At 41.0% G+C, this 24,803-nt stretch overlaps 1 protein-coding gene across 2 annotated transcripts in view; it reads left to right on the forward strand.

The window, feature by feature from the left end:
• The window catches only part of SEMA3E (semaphorin 3E), a 171,249-nt gene that overhangs the window by 121,075 nt on the left and 25,371 nt on the right, over window positions 1–24,803 (forward strand). The window contains exons 5-10 of one of the 2 annotated variants that reach the window (XM_083440749.1): window positions 6,858–6,951; window positions 14,071–14,199; window positions 17,481–17,623; window positions 19,837–19,951; window positions 21,489–21,558; window positions 22,361–22,505. In XM_083440749.1, coding sequence (XP_083296875.1) covers window positions 6,858–6,951; window positions 14,071–14,199; window positions 17,481–17,623; window positions 19,837–19,951; window positions 21,489–21,558; window positions 22,361–22,505 — 696 coding nt within the window. The remainder of the gene's footprint in view (window positions 1–6,857; window positions 6,952–14,070; window positions 14,200–17,480; window positions 17,624–19,836; window positions 19,952–21,488; window positions 21,559–22,360; window positions 22,506–24,803) is intronic. The other variant, XM_083440750.1, reaches the window with a different exon arrangement.

The raw sequence follows: 24,803 nt of genomic DNA on the forward strand, positions 1-24,803 counted from the left end.
ATATTGTCTATATCATTTATGTGTAACAAAAATATAGACTGCAAAATCATACTTTAGGTTACGATTTATTATCTCTCTTTTGCTGTTTATCTTTAATAATAAAGATTTCATGACCTAGCACTATTGTTATTCAATAAATTTCAATAGTAAAGAAGATTAAAAACAGATCTTAGGGGAAATGGCTGCAAAGTATTAACTTTCAACATGCTCTTTAGAAAAGGAACAGATGATTCTATGTAGCTTTATATTAACTGATTTTAAATTTTCAATGTGTTTGAAACAATTCAAGTTCAGTGTCCCTTTGGCCCAATATGCCATCAGCAGTAAAGTTCTTAATGTGTCTAAACACCACAGAGATCTCCCTATAATCACCTATTTGAAAGTCCACACATAATCAATTGCATAAGGAATATTCTTTCAGCAAATATTTCACTGAGAATTTTCTATGTATGGTGTAATAGTCTGACCATTTTAAATTTGATTTGCATCACTTCACATTAAAAGTTCGCAAAGTGACTTACAATAGATATAATACAATGAAGCATGTTAAATAATGTGGAGTATCAGTCCTTTAAAAGTTCTTTAAAAGCATAATATGAAAATGTAGGACAAAAACAAATTTCCTGTCCAGTATTTACCCAGATACAAGGTCTGTTGCAGATACTTCGGGTTCTGGATTGGAAATTTCAGAAATTTCAGTTTCTTAAGTCCCTGAATATTCAGTCCAGCACAGATTTACACATACTTTCCATTGATACCTTTGGCCTTAATTACCCAGCTTTGACATAACACGGTTCATATCAACCTCCTTGTTTTCTGTATTCGTCCGTTAATGCCTTTCTCTTAGTGCCACCTTTGTCTGAAGTGGGGTGCAACAAGAGAGGACTTTGCTGGCTATGGAGCATACTCCCCAAGGAGGCTTCTGTTGCACCAACATTGTTTTCTTTCAGACACCAGGCATAAGCCTTCCCATTTGCCCAGACTTTTAACACTTTGCTGAAGGTTATTTCATCTGTTGGTTCATGCTTCTTGCAACTGTTTCTGTATTAATCCAGGCACACCCACCCACACTTATGAAGGTGGCTGTGAAATAAATAAATAGATTGTCCCTCAGCTGACCAGTCTCCACCGCCTACCTTGCATCTGCTCCCCCATCCTGGCACCAGTTCTGCTGGGTGCCCTTCTCAGCCCTCGCACTCTGTGGCCAGCAGCCGCCACACACACTGGGTCCTCGCAGGCAGGCAAGCTCAAGACAGGCTAATCTTTCCAAGCTGAGAGTCTCTCTTCCCCTCTGTCCCTCCTTCCCCCATGGGCCCTCCCTATTAAAGTGGGGTGCTCCCCACTTTACGCAATTCCGCTTATGCATGCAGGGCCCCAGAACGCAACCCCCACATAAGGGGGGGGGGACGGGACGCCTGGATATTTGATATTTGGGATTGCTTTAAGCTTGCATGTGAGCCTTTTTTAACTCACAAAGAAGGGGTGCAAATAAACAAAGACTGTCCTATTGTTAACTTTCAGTGGAGAACAAAGGGGGAAAAGCACAGCAAGCTGGGGGGAGGAGGTGGGTGGGCAGGGAGTATATAAATTTGTGGGGCACTTCTGGTTACCAGTCTATGGTTTGGCAATCGGGTAGCATTACTTTGAACTGCTAGAGTGTGACCTGGTACAGTACATCAACATTACTTAGATGCAGGAGATGGGCAGTATAAGTGAGTTGCACTTGTAGTGGTATGAGGTACAGTGAAATATACTCTGAGTCGAGTGTTGATTTTATGCTCTTTATTCAGCTCATAGTAGTGAGGAATGAAAGTTCCCCCAAAATATCTGCTTTATATACATTATTTACATAATGGGCCGCACGTGATTGGCTAATTCTGGGATTCTCCCGTGGGCCAATCAGGTTGCGGATTCACTTCCACCTGGAGCTGGATTGGGTGGCTCCTGCGGACCAATCATACTTCTGCATTGTTCTAGGACCAATCGCACTGCTGCATTCTGAATCCTAATGTTCTAGGACCAATCAGACTGCTGCATTTTGGATCCTATTGTTCTAGGACCAATCAGACTGCTGCCTTTTGGATCCTATTCAGCTCAGTACATAACATACAGAAAGGTGCATTGCTCAAGTTTTTACATCTATGGTCAGCTGTGCTTGTTATATTTAATCCCAAGTGCCGGCTCACACAGGACCACCACCCAAGATACTTCTTCTCATGATCATACTCCACACAGAATTTCTCTTAAAGCTTCTTTCCATATGTATTTGTCTAGATGCATCCCACAGGTAGTGCAGTACATTTCTGGGTCCCTTGCAAGTGGCCTCTGTACATCATGAGATGCAGTTAGTAGACGTTAGAAGTGAGAAATACTTCTTCATTGCATTAGTGCCCCAAGCGCAGTGGGCAAAAGATGGTGGAATAAGAGATAGCCATGCAGCCAGGAAAATTTGCACGCAGAAGAGCTTCTCAGCAACATTCACATGGGAGGGGGATTTGAAACACCCCCTTTTCTCATTTATAGCTACATCAATAACGCATATTCCAATTTTCATGGAGGTGACTGGAAGCATCCCTGTTGTGGATCAGTGTCAACACTCCTAATTCCATGGAGCGTCCACTATTTCTCTTATTTGCCTTTGCTAAATTGTCTTTAGCGGTAATATGAAGGCCGTTGTCTCAAAAGAGCAGAGGGGAAATGCAAACAGAATGAAGTTTGCATGGACACAGACCGAGTGGATAGAGAATAGCTAGCTGGATGCAGAGCAGGATCAGGGCCTGTGTTTGAAGAGCTATCAAGAACAGCTTAGGATAATAATTTTCTCATTAATATTAACATTGCTTATTTCATCAAATGTGAAACCTGTAACGAGAAATGGAGTGGGGTTTTGCATGATAAGGAATTGACATTCAGTCCTGACCTTCTTCGCTCACAAACTACAAAGAAATAGATACACGTTGTCTTGATGTGTGTTTTCAAACTTTGCCTTCATTTGCTATTAAAGGGCAATATACCATTTAAGATAGATTACTTTACAAATACATTCATGTTTTTGAATGCTGTTGTAAATACTGTATATTCCGAAGTATAGGGGAAAAACCAAAGTTACCAGCTTTCCCCTCCATCTGCAGTAATGATGTTAAATACAGGCTACAGAAGCTTCATTGAGGTTGGCTATATCAGCTGAACTCTGACTTGTACACGGTATTTTTAAACCTGAAAAACCACAGGACATGTCAGTAAATCAGCAGAAAATTTAGTGTTTTGTTTAAATCCAAGCACAGGCTCCAAACTGAACTCTTAACTCGGTGACCTCACTAAGCTGAACGTTCCAGCTCTTCATAAAAGGATGGGGAGATGTACTGTATGAACACAATTGATCTAAGGAAAAACATGTGGTTAAGAAAGTAACAACTAACTTATTGGGTTGAACCAGTGAGTCTTTTTTATTTCTTGCCTGCTTTTCTTAAAGCAGCCATCACAGTATGGTAAAGTATGTAAATAATAGAAGAATACATTATAAATCAATTGGGGGTGGGGGGAATCAGCCGCTCAAAACCTTAAAAATCTCTGGGGTTTTGGCGAATTTTGGAGAGTGAGTCTTATGCTTTGGGGAGCACCCTGAGTTGTTCCTGTCATAAGGGTTGAGTTTATAGGATTATTTCAAAACTGATTTACATGCATTTTCACATCTGTGGAAATTAGGGGGCGAACCAAGTTATTGTGGCTGCAGATGCTTGGTCAGAATGTATTAAAGGAGCTGGATGTTAAAGCCTGAGGCTCTTACGCTCATGCCTGTCTGATATACATTTTAACTGATTTTAATGTCGTCTTTTTCTATTGTAACCGGATCTTATGGCAAAGGGTGTGTCAGAAATCCAAAACGTGCATTTGTCTCATTTATGCGATAGAAAGGATTAGCTTTAAAATCTTACGTACAACAAAATAATGTCATTGGCCCTAAGAAGAGAGCTCATTGAATGGGACGTGGTTTCTCTTTATCGTATATCATCTTTTGGCAAGTGCTGCCTTTTGATGTCATTGATTCATACCCTGTTGCTATGTTACAGAGTAGCTAAGACTTCACAAAACAAATAGCGTGGTGATTTTTATTTTATTTTTAAAATGGCAATGTTAATGCCCGATGAATACTTCTCAGGTTTCTTAAGTCATAGGTACCATAAATCAAACCTTTTCCTTCCCAGCTACACTGAGACAGAATAATCTCTAGTTCCTCTTCTGTGTTTTCCTCTATGACTCTATCCTAGTCACTGGAAAGAGACGGAGACATGACTAATGGCAACAAAGTGCTACCTCATATCCTGTAGCGTGTCAGTTTTTCTCCTGACATTTCTTTTACAGCACTGTTCTCACAAATGGCAAAGAGTGGCTAAAATTACAGTGCTGGTCCTTGAAACCGATATTAATAGGGAACCGTTTTCCTTTGAAATTAGCATCATGTGGAACTTGACACACACAAATCACTCGATTCATGGTGAAAAACACCAGCACTGGGTGCTTCAGAGCAGCCAGCATTGTAGGCCACAATGTCCTGAAAGGTTGAGATGGAAAAACTCTACAGGAAAATAAAAAAGTCAATGTTGAAATTTTGCAGACCATTTCCCCAGCGATCCTGCGCATCTGCAAACATTTATGAAGAATATGCTTTGGTTTCTGTCAAATCGGGTAAGATTTACTGAAAAAACACATCTCTCTGTTTCAGTGGAATATAAATTGTGGTCCACCTTAACGTGGAAGGGTACCTTGAAGAATGTAAACCACATTATTCAATCAGAAACTGCAGCTGTGCAAACATAGATAACAAAAGACAGTACGAGCACCGTCTAATTTACTCGTTAGGCTTAAGCCAATACACCGAGCATTTCGCACAAGAGAGAATTTTCGTTTATGGTATAAATGGAGAAGATTTGGTTTGGTAAGAGTAAAAACCTAATGTCGGTGAAAAATGTTGAAAGCAGTTTCATCAACCCAAATTTTTAGTCTTAAGCAGAACTGTTGTAAACGATGAAAGCAGAATGTGATGTTTAAAACCGGCGGCAATTTAGAAATAGCACAACTTAATTGCCAAGTTAAAAGTAAGTGTTCAAACAACCAGCTGTCCCATGCGGGGATTGAACCTGCAACCTTGGTGTTTGTCATCATCATGACCTAACCAACTGAGCTATCCAGATGAAGTCTGAGAATCAATGCTTCTCAAAATACCAAGATCTGTCGTGAGGGAAGGCACTCCAGTACAAGCTCATTAGTACACCTTCCTAGTTTTGTGTTGTTTTATTATTATTGAATTTCTATACTGCCCTATTCCTGGAGGTATAGAAAGGTACATAGTTTGCTGCTGATTTGACAGGGTGTGGTGCTCCCTGAACGGCTCTTGAAAGGTATTGTACAGGTGCTGGTGACGAGGACCAGCAGTTCATTTCTGTTGTTAAGAGAGAAGAAGCAGGGATGAAGAAGAAGAGTTTGGATTTGATATCCCGCCTTTCACTCCCTTTAAGGAGTCTCAAAGCGGCTAACATTCTCCTTTCCCTTCCTCCCCCACAACAAACACTCTGTGAGGCGAGTGGGGCCGAGAGACTTCAAAGAAGTGTGACTGGCCCAAGGTCACCCAGCAGCTGCATGTGGAGGAGCGGAGACGCGAACCCGGTTCCCCAGATTACGAGACTACCGCTCTTAACCACTACACCACACTGGCTCTGGTGCCTGGGCCTTTGCTCTTGCAACAAACACGATCTAGCTTCATTCCTGCCGCAGGATATTCCTGCAGAATCTTCTGGCGTAGTTGCAGTTGCCTCAACGAGTGTAAATTGCCATCAACAGGTCTTTCCATTTGGGTACATTGTTGGTTTTTGTTAGCTCTTCCATTCAGCTTATTGATTTGCAAGTTTGAGCTTGGATTTAGATGTTGCCTTGATTTATTCTGAGATGTTATTAGAACCAGGTTCCCCCTCCCTCCCCCCCCCCCAACACACATCTTGGGATAGCTTTGATTTATGAGACTGAAATTTTGGGCTTGTGTGCACTCCCAGCAAACAGGAGAAGGTTCAAATAATTCAGCTGGTCTTCCATTGATTATTTTCTGCAAAATGTATTTCCAGTATAATAATACAAAAGTATAATATTCCCAGTCTTCACCCTATAAAATTCATTTTTCATTTCTAACTACTAATTTTCACTTAATTCTCTTAAAGTCTGCTGGTTTAAAATTTCATGCTGTCATAAAGAGAAAAATAATACGATAGCAATGCTCTTTCTTTTCCAGTGGTTGCTTCCCAGATTGATTAAAGCTGTTCCTTTTAATGGAGTAATACCTGAGCAGCTAATAATTTCGGCTCTTGCGGGCTTTTCCCCAGGAAGGAGAAAGGACTGACACCGCCAGTCAGGCCCTTCTCCCTCCTTGTAGAAAAGCCCGCAGAAGCCGCACACTCCTTAAAGGGTGCGCTGCTCCTGTGGGCTTTTGCGGGAGGTGGGCGTATTGCCATAGCTGCGCACAGCCCCTCTGGGGGGGAGAGGCTGCATGCGGCTATGGCTTCTTTAGCCGCGCACAGCCTCTCCCGGCTGGAGAGGTTGCGCGCAGCTAAAGAGGAAGCCAAGCAGCGAGCGGGATCCATCCTGTCTTGGTTTCTTTGCTCTTTGGGGCTGGGGGTGGGGGAAATAAGATTTTTTCCCCTTGATTTCCCCCTCTAAAAACTAGGTGTGCCTTATGGTCTGGTGTGCTTTATGGAGCGAAAAATACGGTAGTTGTTCCTAAGCCGCAGCACTGGTACAAAGGTAGCTGCAGCTTCGTTTGCATAAACCGGAACTTTATATAATGCTTTCTGTACTTCTTCTTTTCAAAGGATCATCTGTTCTATCTAGAAGCACACAGACTGGAGAGGGGACGTGGAAGGTGCCCATTTGACCCCAATTCCTCCTTCATCTCCACTTTATTTGGTAATGGCTTGTCGTATGTTATAAAATTTCTTTCTGAGTTTTCTTCCCCAACTCTCTTAAGGTGTTGTCACTACAGTATTCTTTTACATGCCTTTGATGTGTCAGTTCTACCTGCATTTATGTTGCGTTTAATTCTCTTTGTTTCACTAGATCAACCATATAGCCAATGTTCTTCTGTTTTCTTTTGCCGGTTTGATAGGTAGACATGCAATGGTTGCATAATATTAGGGAATATTCAGGCACAGTAATTTAACTTCAAAGCAATATTGCCCACTGAGCTCTGATTCACTGTATATTAGATTCAAATAGATAGATGGTAGATAGATAGATGATAGATAGATAGATAGATAGATAGATAGATAGATGATAGATAGATGATATAGATGATATAGATGATAGATAGATAGATAGATGATAGATAGATAGATAGATAGATAGATGATAGATAGATAGATAGATAGATAGATAGATAGATGATAGATAGATAGATGATAGAGAGAGAGAGAGAGAGAGAGAGATGATAGATGATAGATAGATAGATGATAGATAAATAAATAATGCTCTCCATATCTGCCATCACAGATCAGGACTACAATCTGATCTGCTCCAGCTATCATGGCCAATGGCCCAGGATTATGGCAGCTGTAGTGCTAAACACCTGGTCGAAATTGGGTAGGAAAGGTTTGTACAGATGTTGATTTTGAGTAGGGACATAGATCCACAATAAGCCTGTCGACCCTGGGCCTGATTCCAGAGATCATCTTGCAGGTCAGTAGCCCATGCCTGAATTTTCAGCACACTACCACCTCTCTCAGTGAAATACTGATGGTTCATGATGGCAGTTTTGCCTTTTGTTAATTATGTGTTGGGAAATGATGGGATAGATTTGCTGATGAACACTGTCCAAGTGCAATTCAGGCACCCCAGGCACTGCCAAACTTTATTGTTTGGTTGTTCAGTTTTTCTGCTGTATATATCTATGCAGTGTACAAAATACAAACTTTAATACCAATACAAAAACAAGCAAACAAATCAACACAGCATAACGAAACAGCATGTTCACAGAAAGTCACAGCTATACAATATGGGTGGGTCATCTCCAAGTGAAGGCTTTCTGGAGGAACCAAATTTCAAGCTGGTGTCCTAAAAGATATGACAGACAGTGCCAGCTTAATCTCTTTTTTTATATATAATTAATTTTTATTCAATTTCCAATACACATTCTATCCAAATTTGACATTCGCATTAAACATATACATCTTTGGACTTCCTTCAGCCTATCTGACAATTCTCCCTATTATCACTACATTTCACATTTCTTAAGTTTATGTTGCACTTTACCACTCTTAATCTTAACCTATCTTTCAAACAACATTTCAATCAATCTTTTTCACAAAGCTTCTTGAAAGCCAACAAGCGTTAGTTGTTCCTCACATACATTTTTGATATATTCTGTAAATTTATTCCAGTCCTCGGAAAATCTCTGGTCACGTTGGTTCCTTATTCTCCCAGTCAATTTATCCATCTCTGCATATTCCATCAACTTCATTCTCCATTCTTCCTTGGTCGGCATTTCTTCCATTTCTGGGCCATCAAGATTCTTGCCGCTGTCACTGCATACCTAAATAATTTCACATCATTCCTTCTAATATCATTCCCTATTATTCCTAATAGAAATGCTTCTGGTTTCTTAATAAAAGTATATTTCAACATTTTCTTCATCTCATTATAAATCATTTCCCAGAAGCATTTCACTTTCTTACATTCCCACCACATATGGTAAAATGTTCCCTCTTTTTCTTTACATTTCCAACATTTATTACTAAGATTGTACATCTTACCAAGTTTCACTGGTGTTACATACCATCTGTACATCATTTTCATTACATTTTCTTTTATTGTAGTGCATGCAGTGAATTTCATTCCTTCTTTCCACAATTTTATCCATTGATCAAATTGTATGTTATATCCAAAATCTTTGGCCCATTGAATCATAACCGATTTCACTTCCTCATATTTAGTATGCCACTCAAGTAATAATTTATACATTTTTTACAAAACTTTAACATCATTATTAAGTGCCAGCTTAATCTCAGCGGGCAAAGAGCTCCATAACTGTTTGGGCACATGGACTAGACACCAAAAAGTGATTTAAGAACAGAAGCCTATTCCTACCTGGATTGGGCTAAACATAGACAAGACTATAGCTTTACCCTCTTGGCACACCTTCCCCCCAGAATGATGGGATAACATGTTGGCATTTTAAAATATCACATACAGTTGTTATGTTTTTAAAATCCTGTTTGTTTATCATGACTTCAACAGAGACTGATACATGGCAGAGGACAATCCCCGATACTCCATTTTTGGTGATTTTCAGTTCATTAGTTAAAAATACTGGGGACAATCTAGCCAAAACTAAGCATGCCTAAGACCCGAGGAAGCTGCTTACCTTTTCTGTTGAAATAGACAAGATTTCAAGGTGGCACTGTTACCTGGGAGTAAGCCCCATTCGGTTTAGTGAGATTTCCTTTTGAATACACACGTTTTTGCACTGTGTATTCACACAGATTGCACTGTGATTAATTTGCACTGTGATTGCAAAGTGATTAATTTGGATTGGATTTCAGTTCCTCCTTTTTCCCCATTGTTTAGGGTTTTTTTTTCTTAAATTACCTTCAAAACTTACTTTCTCTTGACCTGGTACTAAGGAAAGAGGCAGCAAGGAACAATTTCATTTCTGAATAAACTCAGAGTAAGTTGTAAATTACAATCAGGAAACAGAACAGACCTTCAACCGCAGATAATGCTACATAAAAATGTTAAATGGTTAGATAAATTCCATAAAGAATTTTTGGACCTAAGTACCCAAAGCAAATGAATTCTCCTGTCTGTTTCCAATAAAGCAAAAGCTCTACTTGGTAATAGATCTCATTGGCAGGTTGACAGAGACCACAGAAGTTCTTGAAAGGATAATTTTCTTCAGGCGCGTGGCTTTTGATATGTAGCACACAGTAGTAGCAGCCCTGTTATCTGCGCCTTTTCTAGCCCAGATCTTTTCTGCTGCTGAGACTGAGATGTGACTTATTCCCGTGACTGGGTGGCAGTGCAAATGCTTTTTATGCAGAAGTGCCCAGATCAACCCCCGACAGTTCCAGCTAAAGGATCTCAAGTAGCAGCAGAAGGAAATATTGGTGTTGGATAATGGTCCATGCTTGGGTGGAGGAGACAGAGCCAGCACATGTCACACGCTGCCAGTGAAGCAGCCCTGAGCATGACCTTTATGCTGAAGATTCTCATTCTGCTCAAACTTGTGCAACAGGACAGCTCTTATGCCTCACCTTATCCCAGGAACCCCCTAGGTTTCTTTGGTCTCAGCTTGTGCCATGTCTCTGAGTAGCACCAGTTCAGAGAAGGGCCCTGTGAAACCAGGGATGTCAACTCTCCCAGCTAGATCAATTCAGAGATCTAATGAGAGGACCATTCTTTATATTTCTATGTATGTACAGGCCATAAAATTCTCCAGTAAACACAAGCACACACACACACACACACGCCCCGGACAGTATATAACAATACAAAATCAATTCATTTGTATTTCATCATTGGTGATGGGTCAGGTGAAGAGTAGTTGCAAGAATTGAAAGGCCACAATAACCACACAATAACATTCAGATGCCACATTTCCGATATGTATAATCAGCATAAGTGCCCTGAACAATGTGAAACTTCCTTAGAGAGCCAGTGTGATGCAGTGGTTAAGAGTGGTAGTCTCGTAATCTGGGGAACCGGGTTCGCGTCTCCGCTCCTCCACATGCAGCTGCTGGGTGACCTTGGGCCAGTCACACTTCTTTGAAGTCTCTCAGCCCCACTCACCTCACAGAGTGTTTGTTGTGGGGGAGGAAGGGAAAGGAGAATGTTAGCCGCTTTGAGACTCCTTAAAGGGAGTGAAAGGCAGGATATCAAATCCAAACTCTTCTTCTTCTTCTTCTACTCTTCAGGACATTTTTGAGAGGGGGCGGGGAATAACTCCAGAGAGCTTCTACCTCACACTGAAGCATGATTTCCATTGGCTTTGTTCTGTGGTTTTTCCCATCCTTCTATTTGTCATTAGTTATATATTAAAAATAATATACCCATTTAGGTGCCCTTTCCATATGTATATTTTCCTGACTTAAGGATTTAGACTAGAAGGTAGGATATAAATATTTTAAATAAGTAAGAACGATATGAATAACATGCTTTGCATGCACAATAACATAGGACGTGTTGGTCTGCCTGGTTCATTATAGTTCCCTACACTGACTGGCAGCCACTTTCTAGGTTTTCATACAGGGAATTTCCCCAGCTGTATCTGCAGATGCAGCGGCGAAAAAGATGCTCCATTACTGAGCTGCGACCATTCCCCTCTGCACATGTTTATTAACAAAGAAGACTTACCTGTTCTACAGTTTTAGATCCAGATAGTTTAGTTTGCAATTATGCAATGACGTCTAATTTTACATAGCACATCTAACATTTGACTGCAAACTCTATTCTTGTTCAAACCGTCACTGGGTCAAAAAACTATTCCATGAATGGAAGAACACATTGGATGCAATCCAAAGTATATTTGTGGAATTGAAATGCTACCAATATCCCCTTAAATTGCAGTGCTTTGTGGACTTGATCCCACCAGATTTATGATTCCGGCAGAAGAATAAGAGTGCTTGCTTCAGCACCTCCCACTGAAATTGGTGGGGAATCGGAATGGCTGCTTAACTTTAGCTTGATTGCTCCCTTTGCTTCTGACAAGATGTATGTAGTGAAATGCCTAAACTGAGTCTTTTAGGCATCTAGCATCTGACACTGAAGCGAGTCTACAGGCTCTCTCACGCATGTGACTGCAATCAGTGCTGGCAGCCCCAAAGCAGCCATCCTAGGGCTTTAGGTTCTCTCCAGTAAGAAAATAAACACCAGTGTGCAAAGTGACAATGCCTCTACGAATGCTCAAATTTCCCTTATCTCAGGGCAGAGTGGGAAGACCCTCCACGTAATGAACTGTAAAGCCCTTGGCACTTCCTCTGGGAAATCAAAGTTACCTCACGAATTAAAAACTTAGTTTAAGAATTCGCTTTGTAAGTCATGCATGACCTTCAGTCTGCCAAGGATGTCTGTAGTCTGAGAAAGGCTGAAAATCACACATGGATAGAAAATTTCCTTGTGGAAGTTGTACACTACACAGTTCACATGTAATGCTAAGCCAGACTGCAGCCTCAGCACAAACATGCAGGCTTACAAAAACACACACAAATGCTTCTTCCAAGGATTTAAATAATAATAATAATAATAATAATAATAATAATAATAATAATATTTATTAGATATTTTATAATTATAAAAAGAAAAACAATGAAAAAATAAAAAAGACAATACATGAATTCAACAAACAATACATCAACAATAAAAAGAATACAATACAACAATACAACATAAAAAAGAAAACAAAAACACATGTCCAAATTTTATATCTATATCTTTCATTAGCTTAATTCCTCGACTTCCTCGCACCTCCCTTTTTTGTATTCTAGTTCAAATTAACTGGTTCAACAAATCCTTTCCCTCTTCTTCAATTTTTGTTCTAAAATTTATCCTAACACAATTAACTTTAAATTTTTCACCTTAACACATTAACACTTAATGTTCATATAATTCTTGATAACACTTCTGCTAAAACCATGTAGCTTCATTCCAATATTCTTCTAACATTCATTAATTTTACAATATTTCTGTAAATATACTTTAATTTTTTTCCAATCTTCTTCCATCAACTCTTCTCCCTGGTCTCGGACCAAGGATGCTGATAACACACACACACACACACACACACACACACACACATATCGTTTTGCAAGGGTGAGCTGTCATACTGTTTTGGCTACATAAGCCCAGGCACCTTGTGAAGTTGGGAGTGATTATTCAGGTGTTTGGAGACTGAAGTTTTCATGCCATCTCAAATACATAAGGAGTCCTTTTTCTCAAGAACTGCTGTGACTTATTTACTTTATTTGCTAAGGTGTTGTTCCTCTGCGAAGCTGTTCTCCGCGTGGGTTGGCTAGCACCAATGAAAGATTTCTGGGTTTGCCGTATCTCCTATACTTCTGCAGAATATTTAGGGTCATTACAGTATTAGGAATTGCAGGATCATTACTTCCAAATGCATCAGTTGCACTGAAATCAGATCCGCACTTATTTGCAGACAGCAAGTAAAAGATTGCAAATCCTTGAGAGAGAGGGAAAGTAGTAATAGTGATAATGATAATAATTAAAAACCATAACAGTAAAGTTAGTCAAATATGTTTGCTTATAGCTTTAAAAAAGGTTGAAAGTATTCAGTTTTTTGTCAGAGGGCAGTAAAATATCTGCACAGTTTAATTTAGACTGTCAAAGGGCTAATTTTCTTCCTGTTCTGAAAGGATGGCTTCTTTCTGCTGCTTTTGTGGTACTCGGGTGCCATCCAGTGGCAAATAAATGTAAGACACGTTGAGAAAGGGGGAAAACCAAGTACCTTATGAAATCCCCTTTTAAAAAGACAAGCGAGGCAGAAAATGTCATCGGGCAGCCAGCGCCTTGCAGTTCGCTCTGGAGCGGAATCTTGAACTCGTAATGTAGAGTACAAGTAATTTAATGTAGGGGGGGGGGAATTCTGGTCTCACTCAGCATGGTGGGGGCAAGGAGATTTGGGAGAAAGGAAAGTGCAGACTTACTGTAAGGTTTTTTTAAAAGATACATCAGTGATGAAAGATGGAATACCTCAACTTCTTTAAGTGTGGGTTAACCATTGACTTCCTGTTGATGTCTCTGTTTGTATCATGTATAAAACACATTGGGACTTTTATACCTGCTACTGTAAATTGCCTTAAGCTTTTACGCCAGCTTCACACTTCCGTGGGCACAGCTTTTCCTGTAACGCTTGGGTATACAAGTTGGGCCTTGACAACAGCATTGACATCCCTGCGCATGGAAAAACAGAATGCCAGGGAGAAGTCTAGATTGAAACCTCACCTGTGATGTAACATGTATGTTGTGTGAGTGTGGCAACCCTCTCTCCACTTACCATGGATGCAATCTGACCTTCAGGTGGGGAATTGTTCGCTGGGCTCTACAGTGACTACTGGGGGCGAGATGCTGCCATCTTCCGCACAATGGGCCGTGCGGCACACATCCGGACTGAGCCAGACGATGAGCGCCTGCTGAAAGGTACAAGGGGTCCGTAAGAAATCTTCGTTGTTTAATCGTAGTAATCATAAAAATAAACAATAGTGTTTTGCCCAGATGCGCCAGTAGGTTTAAAAGGCTTCAGCGACACAAGGTTCTAGCCTTATCCTACCTGCAAAGTCCTCTCCAAATCATTGCTAATCCCCTTAGCAGTCAATATTTGCAGCATCAGTGATGATCCCTTGAAAAGATCTCAGGGGAACAGTACTTTTGCTTGTGAGTCCAGATTGGGGAGGGCACTGGAGAGTCCAACTATAAGTTGTGCATTGGGTCCTTTAAAGGTAAAGGGACCCCTGACCATTAGGTCCAGTCGTGGCCAACTCTGGGGTTGCGGCACTCATCTCGCTTTATTGGCCGAGGGAGCCGGTGTACAGCTTCCAGGTCATGTGGCCAGCAGGACTAAGCCGCTTCTGGCGAACCAGAGCAGCACACGGAAATGCTGTTTGCCTTCCCGCCGGAGCGGTACCTATTTATCTACTTGCACTTGACGTGCTTTCGAACTGCTAGGTTGGCAGGAGCTGGGACCGAGCAACGGGAGCTCACCCCGTCGCAGGGATTTGAACCGCCGACCTTCTGATCGGCAAGTCCTAAGCTCTGTGGTTTAACCCACAGCGCCACCTGTGTCCCTATTGGGTCCTTTAGGTTAGCATAAATATCATGTGTTTGGCCAATTGTGCAATACCAATAGTTCATACAGACCCAAATTGTTCCCTACTAATTCTACAGAGAAAGGAAACAGAATTTGCACACTCAGTCAGCTGACAAGGACTCCATAGGCAGAGAAAGAATCAGCATGACCCATCCCCCTGGACCTTTGAGATGCACATTTGTAGACATGATTTGTTTGATCCTTCCCCCGCAAAAAGGGATGGAGAAGTCAAACGTCTGGTATATGAATGTGCATAACGCCACATTTAATTTTGCTCACGTCAGGTTTGGGAGAAGTAAGATCTGCACAACAGCTCACCTACCATGCATACTTAGGTCCTCATGTACCTGAGTGTGTGAACTACCTTGCTGTTTGACTCTCTCATTGCCCCGAGCTATTTTGAATGTGTGCTCTGGAAGACTCACTCCCTTGGGTTTCTTAATTTTTGCTTGAGTTGTGAGCGTCATGTAGATTGAGGGCCATGATGACTGTCAAAGGATCGTCCCTACAGAGCCTTGATGAGTTGAGTTATTCTGATCTATCCCAAGGGTAAACGTCAGTGTTTGGTTTCTCGTAGCCAAGTCACATGGTTCCAATTTGACAACAAAAGAGGCAAAATGCTTTCAAATCTGCACATCCCTCTCGCACAGTGTTTTGCTCTCCCCACCCCCACCCCCAGTGGCAAATCAGTCTGCCTCAACAGCTCTGATTCCTGTTTTGTATACAGCCACAGATGGTTGTATCAAATGCATGCCAAGTTTCAGGCTAATATAAATTAAAATAAATGAACCCCAGAGAGTAAGATTGGAAAAGCATCTTAGGGGTTTTTTTGTGTATGTGTGTAAGAAAAAAAATATTGATATGTAAGTTGGAGCTACACAAATATTTTCAAAGCTGATATTCTCCATATGTTCATTCACTTGCATGAAACAGTTTTTAAGTTTGTCTTTTGGTCCCCCTTGAGATCTTGGTTGTTATTGCTTTGCAGTTCCATTCATATTTACTAGAAATATCTATTGCAAAAGTATGTTTGTACTTAAGGCTATCTTGCTCAGGACTTAGGCACATTCCAAATATTAGAGCAGTATACTGGGGAGGAAATTTGGCTTCCCCTCTCTGTGAGCCAGGATCTGAACCAAGAGGTATTGCTGGAGTAAACCCATGAGGTAGAGACCCCAAAATATTTCCTGAAGTGTCCCACATGCTTCTGGGTCATTCATGAATTTGCAATAAATTGAATTTGGTGTGTATAGGATATTAATTTTAGGAAATGAATTAATGTAAGACTACTTTTACAGATGATTTGGGGGTTATGGAATGGGTGTAAGTGAAGGGGAATTTAATTGATTTAGAGCAGGATATACTGGGAAATTAACTGGGGGTAAATGAATTGAAGAGGAACAGATTTGGGGTGATTTAGAGTAGGGTGGAAATTGACAATTTGTCTGGAGTGATTTGAGTGGGAAATTGTTTGGCCTGCCCTCTGTGGAACTGAAGTTTTTAATTTCTTTCTCTTCCTATACATTTGGAGATGCAAATATTACTAAAACTAGTGTCTTTGTGCATTTTTGAAGTACCTCCCAGTGCCCCACTTTGTGGCCACATTTAAGCAGGAATTTGGAAGATGCTGGTAAATGCTTCCCTCTTTCTGGTGCCTTCATCTCACTCCAAAAAGCAGAGAGAATCTCATTGTGGGCTTACCTGCTCACCACTTAAGGCCCCCCGTAGCAATCTATCATGAGCTGCACGGTCAATGCTAATGTGCCAGCATCCTGTGTATGATGTATAGGCCACATTATGGCCAGTCCACATCATTTGTACTCCTTCTAAAATAATTAACCTCAAGCAGCCCTTGCAAATTCATCACCGCAGTTGAAGGCGCAATGACTGCATTGCCCTGCAGCAGTTGAGCAAGCTTAGATCTGCAGTCCCGTTATTTCATTGAGATAAAACACTTGCAGACGTGTGCATGAATTCGCTCAGTTCCAAGTGTGCGAACCCAGGTCTGTCAGCTTGAATGGGAAGATTTCCTGTTCCCTTTCCCAACTGTGATCCGTATCTGTCCATTTAGTTCCTAATGATACACATCAAGAGACTAGAAATGAAGGCACTCTGGTTTTCGGGATCTCAAAATGTTCCTGGATTGGGACCTATAACCCCCCCCTCCCCAAGCGAGCCAGTGTGGTGCAGTGGTTAAGAGTGGTGGACTCGTAATCTGGGGAACCGGGTTCGCTTCCCTGCTCCTCCACATGCAGCTGCTGGGTGACCTTGGGCCAGTCACATTTCTTTGAAGCCTCTCAGCCCCACTCACCTCAGAGAGTGTTTGTTGTGGGGGAGGAAGGGAAAGGAGAATGCTAGCCGCTTTGAGACTCCTTCGGGTAATGATAAAGTGGGATATCAAATCCAAAACTCAAGCCATAGATAGCTCAGTGCTCATGTCTGCCTTGGGCCAGTCCATAATATCTGGAATAAAAAGTGTGCTATCTGGTTGCACTTATACATGTTTTTATATATGCATGATTACCAGTGTTTTTTCTAAAATAAATTTGATTCATCCCTTTTTCCTTTTGCTTTTTTGGTATCTCTTCCCCTCCCCTCCCCCCTTTCCTTTGGTTTTTTAAAGAACCAAAATTTGTAAGCTCCTTCATGATTCCTGACAACGAAGACCGGGAAGATAACAAGGTGTACTTCTTCTTTACTGAGAAAGCGTTAGAGGCCGAGACAGGTGCTCACGCCATCTATTCCAGAGTTGGAAGAACGTGTGCCGTAAGAAACCTTTTATGATAAAACTTCTGCTTACAGTGTGTTCCTTCTTTTTGCTCTGGAGTTTAGATGCTTTGGGTTTGGGAAAGCTAAAAGTAAAAAATATATGTATTTAAAAAGAACATCCAAGCCTGAATTCTGACTTTCTTCCAGGCTCCATACAGAGCCCCTTGTCCAGAGACAGGGTGGGAGATGGTTGTGACCACCCACCTAACTGTGGTTCTGGCATAGCTCAGCAATGAGCTGCATCTGTAGAGTTCATTCCCTATTGAGTGGCATAAAGTAAAACTTGAGGAGAAACATAAAAGGGATCAAGAGAAACGGGTATGGAAAGAAAACAGTCACTTGAGTGGCAGGCCGCATGCAAAATTTTGGTCTGCTCCTTATCTTGTGTGTGTGTGTGTTTTCCTAAATTTAACTCAGAGCTTCTGTTGAGGGAAAATAAAATTACAAAAGCTCAGCATTAAGCCCAATAGAAGAAACCAAAAGAGCTTTGCAGATCCCACCAGCACCACCACGCCTGATCTTAATCATGTTTTCTTAGTGGAGAGCCCAATTTATTTCAGCGCAACTTGCTTTTACATAAATGTGCTTGGGGTTGCCGCTTCCCGGCCTTGTCTTGCGCATGCTTACTCAAATGCAAGCGCCACTGCAAATGAATGACACTTCCTTCTCAATGAATGTCCGTAGGATTGCAAAAGAAGGTTTGGTTAAACAGTGGGAAATACCTCTATGTAAATATGCACAGAATCTCATAAATGTCACTTTTCTAACTGCAAAATAAACAAGAACAAGGAGGGGAAATTCCCTCAGAAAGTTTGGCATAAGAACCACTAGTTGGAATGTCGTATAATCTCTGCATGAACATATTGGGAACATTCAATAATAATAATAATAATAATAATAATAATAATAATAATAATAATAATAATAATAATTTATTTATTATTTATACCCCACCCTTCTGGCTTGGTTTCCCCACTCTTGGTGGCTCCCAACAGAATATTAAAAACACAATAAAACAACAAGCATTAAAAACTTCCCTAAACAGGGCTGCCTTCAGATGTCTTCTAAAAGTCAGATAGTTGTTTATTCCTTGACATCTGGTGGGAGGGCGTTCCACAGGGCGGGCACCACTACCGAGAAGACCCTCTGCCTGGTTCACTGTAACCTCATTTCTCACAGTGAGGGAACTGCCAGAAGGCCCTCGGCGCTGGACCTCAGTGTCCAGGCTGGATGTTGGGGTAGATAACTTCCCCACAGGTTTTGTGTCAGCACATCAACGTGGACACTCAATAAATAGCCAGTCTAGAAGCTCAACCGTTCATTCAACACTATATTAACATTAAAAATTAAATTTAAAAAAATCACAAGACATGTCACAGAATAGGGCAAGTCAGCACCATTCATAGCCAGCTTTTAATGCAGATTTGCAGAACAGGCATGATTTTATAGCTCAGCCCTGGGGAGAGAGGGAAATGTTTCTTTGCACCCTTAGGAAAGGAGGGTAATTAGTAACTGTAGTCATTTTATACAAGATTTCTTACTTTAGGATTACAGCACCCAGACCATCTGCCTCAGAATGAGTTCCATGAAGTAACTCAAGTCTGAAATAAACAAATGTGAGGGTCACTATTTCTTAATCTCACTGAACTAATGCTAAGGGTGATTAATAAAACAAAGAATTTAACTGGCTAGCGTATTTGCTTCACAGATGTGCCAAAATTGAGTAATCGGAAAGGGATTAATAATATCTAGACAGTTAAAACTTGTTATTGGCATGATTTCATTAAAAAAATTCTTACCAAACTACTGCTTTTAATGAGTACTTTGATAGTTTAGATAAAATGTAGACTCTGGAGTAATAATGTAAGCTATATAAAAAGTAAAGGGGGTCACTGTAGGACATAAGAAAAAAGGGGGGGAACCCGCTATAGGGAAAGATCTTTATTAGGACCAACCAAAAAGTCACAAAATACTGAGCAGGCTTCCAGATTCTCCAGAACCCTTCATCATGTTGGATACTATGCAAAGCAAGTGAGGGAATTAAAAGTGCTGGCTTGGTGTTAAAGCCATAAAGTCTTCATACACACTGGAAGTGTCAAATCTACCCATAGCAGCAAAGTAGTGATCCAAAATTTCCCCTCCAATAGCAGAAGAACACAACACGTCTAACCTGTCCGTGCGTTTGTCTTCTCTTGCTCCGTCCTCTCTAGAATGACATGGGTGGACAACGGATGCTGGTGAATAAATGGACCACTTTCCTCAAAACCAGGTTGATCTGCTCTGTGCCAGGGATGAATGGAATCGACACACATTTTGATGAGCTAGGTGAGCTTCCTGCTTCTGTGTAGGTGGAAGGCACAGCCCATTGTAAACTCATGCAGATTCACAGCTGTGTGTAAGTGACTGCTATCACTAATCTTATGCTAAGTTCCTATGAACTTAGGGACTTTGAGCATCATGATGAAACATGGTTTATTGTGTTGAGAATGAGTCAAAATTTGCATTGGCCTTTTATGCTTTCCTCCTCTGGCACAGCCATGAGGAAAACAGATTCTTTTTTTAAAAAAATAATATTTATTACTTTTCCAACAATTAAAACACTACATAGAAGAAATAAAAATGGACAATACAATACAATACAAAAACACTACATAACACTAACACTAACACATTAAACTAACAAAACAAAACAAAAACAATTTAAAACACATCAAACAATTTCAATATCTTATCTTCCATTCACTTATTTCAATGACCTCCTCACACCTCCCGTTTTGTATTCCACTTCTATTAATTATTTCAGCAATTCCTTTCCATCTTCCTCTGTTTTCTATCCTATAGTTATCTTAAGACATTCTAACCTTATTTTTTCCTTTAACACTCTATTAATCTATTTATACTTAATTCCTTATAACATTTCTACTAAAGCCATATAACTTCATTCCAACTTTGTTCTAACATTCATTAATTTTGCAGTATTTCTGTAGATAGTCTTTAAACTTTTTCCAATCTTCTTCCATCGACTCTTCTCCCTGGTCTCGGATTCTGCCAGTCATTTCCGCCAGTTCCATATAGTCCATCAACTTCATCTGCCATTCTTCCTGGGTGGGTAAATCTTGTGTCTTCCAATACTTCGCGATGAGTATATATACCTTCCTGAAGAAACCAGAGGCCTTTCTCCTGGGCATGGTTGGCCAATTGGTGCCAAAGAAGAATAGAACTTTTTTTATGTATGCAACAACAGAGGAAAACAGATTCTTTCCTTCTTCTTCTTTTTTAAATTAACTATTGGTTTATTACATTTATATATTACACTTATATGCCACCTTTTCCTCCAAGGAGCTCGATGTCCCATGACTGGCTCTCCTCTTCTCTCTGTGAGGTACGTCAGCCTGACTGAGGGATGTTGACTGGCCCAAGGTCACCCAGTGAGCTTCATGGCTGAGTGGGGATTTGAACCCTGGCCATAGTGCGCACCTTGACGTTTCATCCAAACCCAGGAAATTGTGGCTAATCTTAACTATAGCTTGTTTGAAACCATCGATCGTAAAGTTGCCTGCTACAACAAAACGTCTGTTGTAGCGCTAAACTGTGGACGATCACAAACAGAAGCAAAACCTTCTCAACTTGTCCTCACATTCATATCAGAAGAGAAGAGGGAAGACACGTGACAGCTTGTTCTGGCCGTGTTCAATTGTGATTTGCCATGACGTCCATAATGGCCCTGTGTGTCAGTGGTTTTGAGACAGAAGTAAGAATGTAAACCTATTCATTTGCTAGGTTGCATAAGCAGTCACTAAGACTAATTTCTTCCATAAATGGTTTATTCATACTTAACCAGCATCATGCCTCCACTTTGCAGAGGACGTCTTTTTGCTCCACACTCGAGATAACAAAAACCCCGTGATATTCGGACTCTTCAACACTACAAGGTAAGGAATCGTGATGTAGCCACCCTAGATGAAAGATGGATACATTTTGAGGAACCTGCTTTATGGTGAATGTGAAAACACCATATGCCCTACTAGCAAATGAAAGGGTCTGGTTAGATATATTTTCTAAGGTGTCAATGAACATAGTGGACTGAGACCTGGACATAGAATAGAAAGTATTTATTTATCAACTGTCCATCAACTGATCACAGGGTGGACCACAATATTTCAACTGAACAAGCACAAAAATGCAACCATTGTGATTGCATTTGTAACATACGATACAATTTAAGAACCAGTTTTTTCAAGTTTTTTACCCATAATACCATTATAGCAGCAGACCAAATCAATAGTAATACCCAGGCTCAAGTGCAAGAGTATCCCAATGGCCTGGGTGAATAAGTACGTCTCCAGTTGGCAATGGAAACTCAACATTGAAATGTTGGCTGCATCTTCAGGGAAAGGGACTCCACCACAGAGAAGGTCCCAAGAGATAGCATTCATTGGAGAGATCGTTGCAGAACTTAACACCCAGGCTGACAAATACTGGAAGAGGCACCACTTCAAGTATTTGTTCAGACCTTTATATGTCAGCATATAAATGGGTCCAGAAGCATATCAGTAGCCAATGACATTCTTGGACAATTGGTGTGTTATGGTCGGTACACCCTGCACAGCCCTCTAGTGACACGCTGTGCCAGCTGCAGCTTCTGCACTGCCGTCAAGAAAAGTCCTATGTAAAGTGTATTGCAGTAATCTGAACATGAGGTTACCAGAGTCTTTCTTGATTTTTGTTTTGCAGCAACATATTCCGAGGATATGCTATATGTGTCTATCACATGGCTAGCATCCGGGCAGCTTTCAATGGACCATATGCTCATAAAGAGGGACCTGAATACCACTGGTCTGTGTATGAAGGGAAAGTGCCATACCCAAGGCCTGGATCAGTAAGTGAGCGAGGTTCCCCTCCATCCCCAAATGTCATAAAATAGAGTACCATTGAAACAAAAAAATAGACAAATCTTGTAGATAAGAACTGGAGTTGCCAGAGGCAGTTGGTCGGTTTAGGGCCCATAAACATACCTCTGACTTCAATAATAATAATAATACCTTTATTGTCAATGTACAAGCTGTGTACAATGAAATTAACCGAGCCTCCCTCCCCCCTCAAACACTCAATCTCATTGCACTCTGTGTGCTTGTTGCACAACACACCAACCCCAAAAAATCAGTTGCACTATATTATTTTCTGTTCAGCAGCCTAACAGCCCACAGATAGAAACTGTTTTTTAGCCTGTTGGTACGACTGATTATACTTCTATATCTCCTGCCCGAGGGTAGAAGATTAAAGAGGTGCTGGCCGGAGTGTGAATTGTCCCTGAGAATTTTTCTTGCTCTCCTAAGGCAACGATCCCTTGCTATGTCATCTAGCGGGCTCAGGGCACAGCCCATGGTATCATGTGCTGTGTTCACCACCCTCTGTAAAGACTTTCTGTCCGTGGCTGTCAAGCCAATGTACCACACTGTGATACAATATGAGAGGACACTTTCTATTGTGGACCAGTAGAAGGAGGTCATCAATTGTTGTTTAACATTGTTCTTTCGCAAGATGCTGAAAATGGAGTCTCTGTTGGGCCTTCCTAACCACCTGCGTTCTATTGTTTTTCCAAGTGAGGTCTTCACTAAGGTAAACTCCCAGGTATTTAAAGGAAGAAACACTCTCCACACAACCCCCCGATATACAACGGGCTAGTTCCCCTCTCTTCCTCCAAAAGTCCAACACCATCTCCTTTGTCTTGCTAATATTTAGGTGCAAGTTATTCTCTAAGCACCATGTAGATACTTTTTGAACCTCCTCCCTGTACGCTGATTTATCTCCACCTGTATTTAGACCCATTGTGGTAGTATCATCTGCAAACTTAATAATTACAGAGGATGGATCAGATGAAATACAGTCATATGTATACAACGAGTACAGGTAGGGACTCAGCACACATCCCTGCAGGGTGCCAGTGCTGAGCTTCAGGGAGGTAGATGTAACAGGCCCAATCCTCACTGTTTGTGTCCAATCCCTCAGAAAGGCTTTAATCCTGTCACAGATGGTAGAAGAAGGGTCTAGTGCCATCAGCTTTTTGATAAGAATGTCCAGAAGTATGGTATTAAAAGCCGAGCTGTAATCAATAAACAACCTTCTAACATAATTCCCCAGTCTCTCCAGATGACTGGCTGCAAGGTGAGTCATCCCTCTTTGCTTTCCCCCATATGAACAAAGGGCTGCCATTCATTGCACTTGGAGCTTGCATCTGGAGGGGGCAAAACCTGCTCCATATCGGTGGGACTCCCGCTGGTAGAGATCCTAGGTGAGATATGCCCTTTCCCTGGCCCAGAAAGGAAGGTCCATAAGCAGAAGCCAGTTTCTCCGCATGTAGCTAGAGCAGAGGTCCCTCCACGCTCTGCCATGCCTCTGTTCTAACCTGGCATGGTGTTTAATATGGAGGGGCCTGTCAGATCTCCTAAATGTTGTGGGTGTCTAGGGCTTGGCTGGGGCGGGGGACATCTACATGGGACTCTCTCCCTTTCTATCATGACACTGGGTGTAGTTAAGGGAATTCTTGGCTGCAAACCTGGAAGTGGGAACAGGACATAAAATACTTTGACTTAGGAAAGGATGACTGCACACTCCTTCGCTTACTTATTTTGGCCGCGTTAAAATTCCACTGCAGCAACTGCCTTCTCCGTCAGAACACCTCTCCTTTGAGTAAGCAGAGACTTGGTGCAAATGAACAGGAAAAAATAGTATTTGTGCCACTGGATCAGTGGCGTGCAATGATTTTTTTTGTAGGCGAACAGTGGGAACAGTTAGTGGTTTTTTTTATATTAAGATTTTATTAAGATTTTCACAATGTGATATAAACAAAAAAAGAAAAAAGAAAAAACAATACCAAAGAAAAAATACAAAAAACAACAACAATTAAAAACAAATTCCATCTTTCCAAACATATCTTGCCTTGGCTTGTTTCTTCGACTTCCCCACACCTCCCTCCTTTGTATTCCAATACAATTGTTTGTTCAGCAAATCCTTTCCCTCTTTACCTTTATCTTAATTATTATCTTAATATTTTAACTTTACCTTTCCCTCTGTTTAACATTCCATTTTTCCCTAATACTTCAAACCTTGTTGCTATAAAACCCTTTACCTCAAACCAACATCATTCCATCATTCATTAACAGTGGGAACAGTTAGG

The sequence above is a fragment of the Podarcis tiliguerta genome (assembly GCF_965153285.1).
Source record: "Podarcis tiliguerta genome assembly, chromosome: 5".
NCBI classification, from domain to species: Eukaryota; Metazoa; Chordata; class Lepidosauria; order Squamata; family Lacertidae; genus Podarcis; species Podarcis tiliguerta.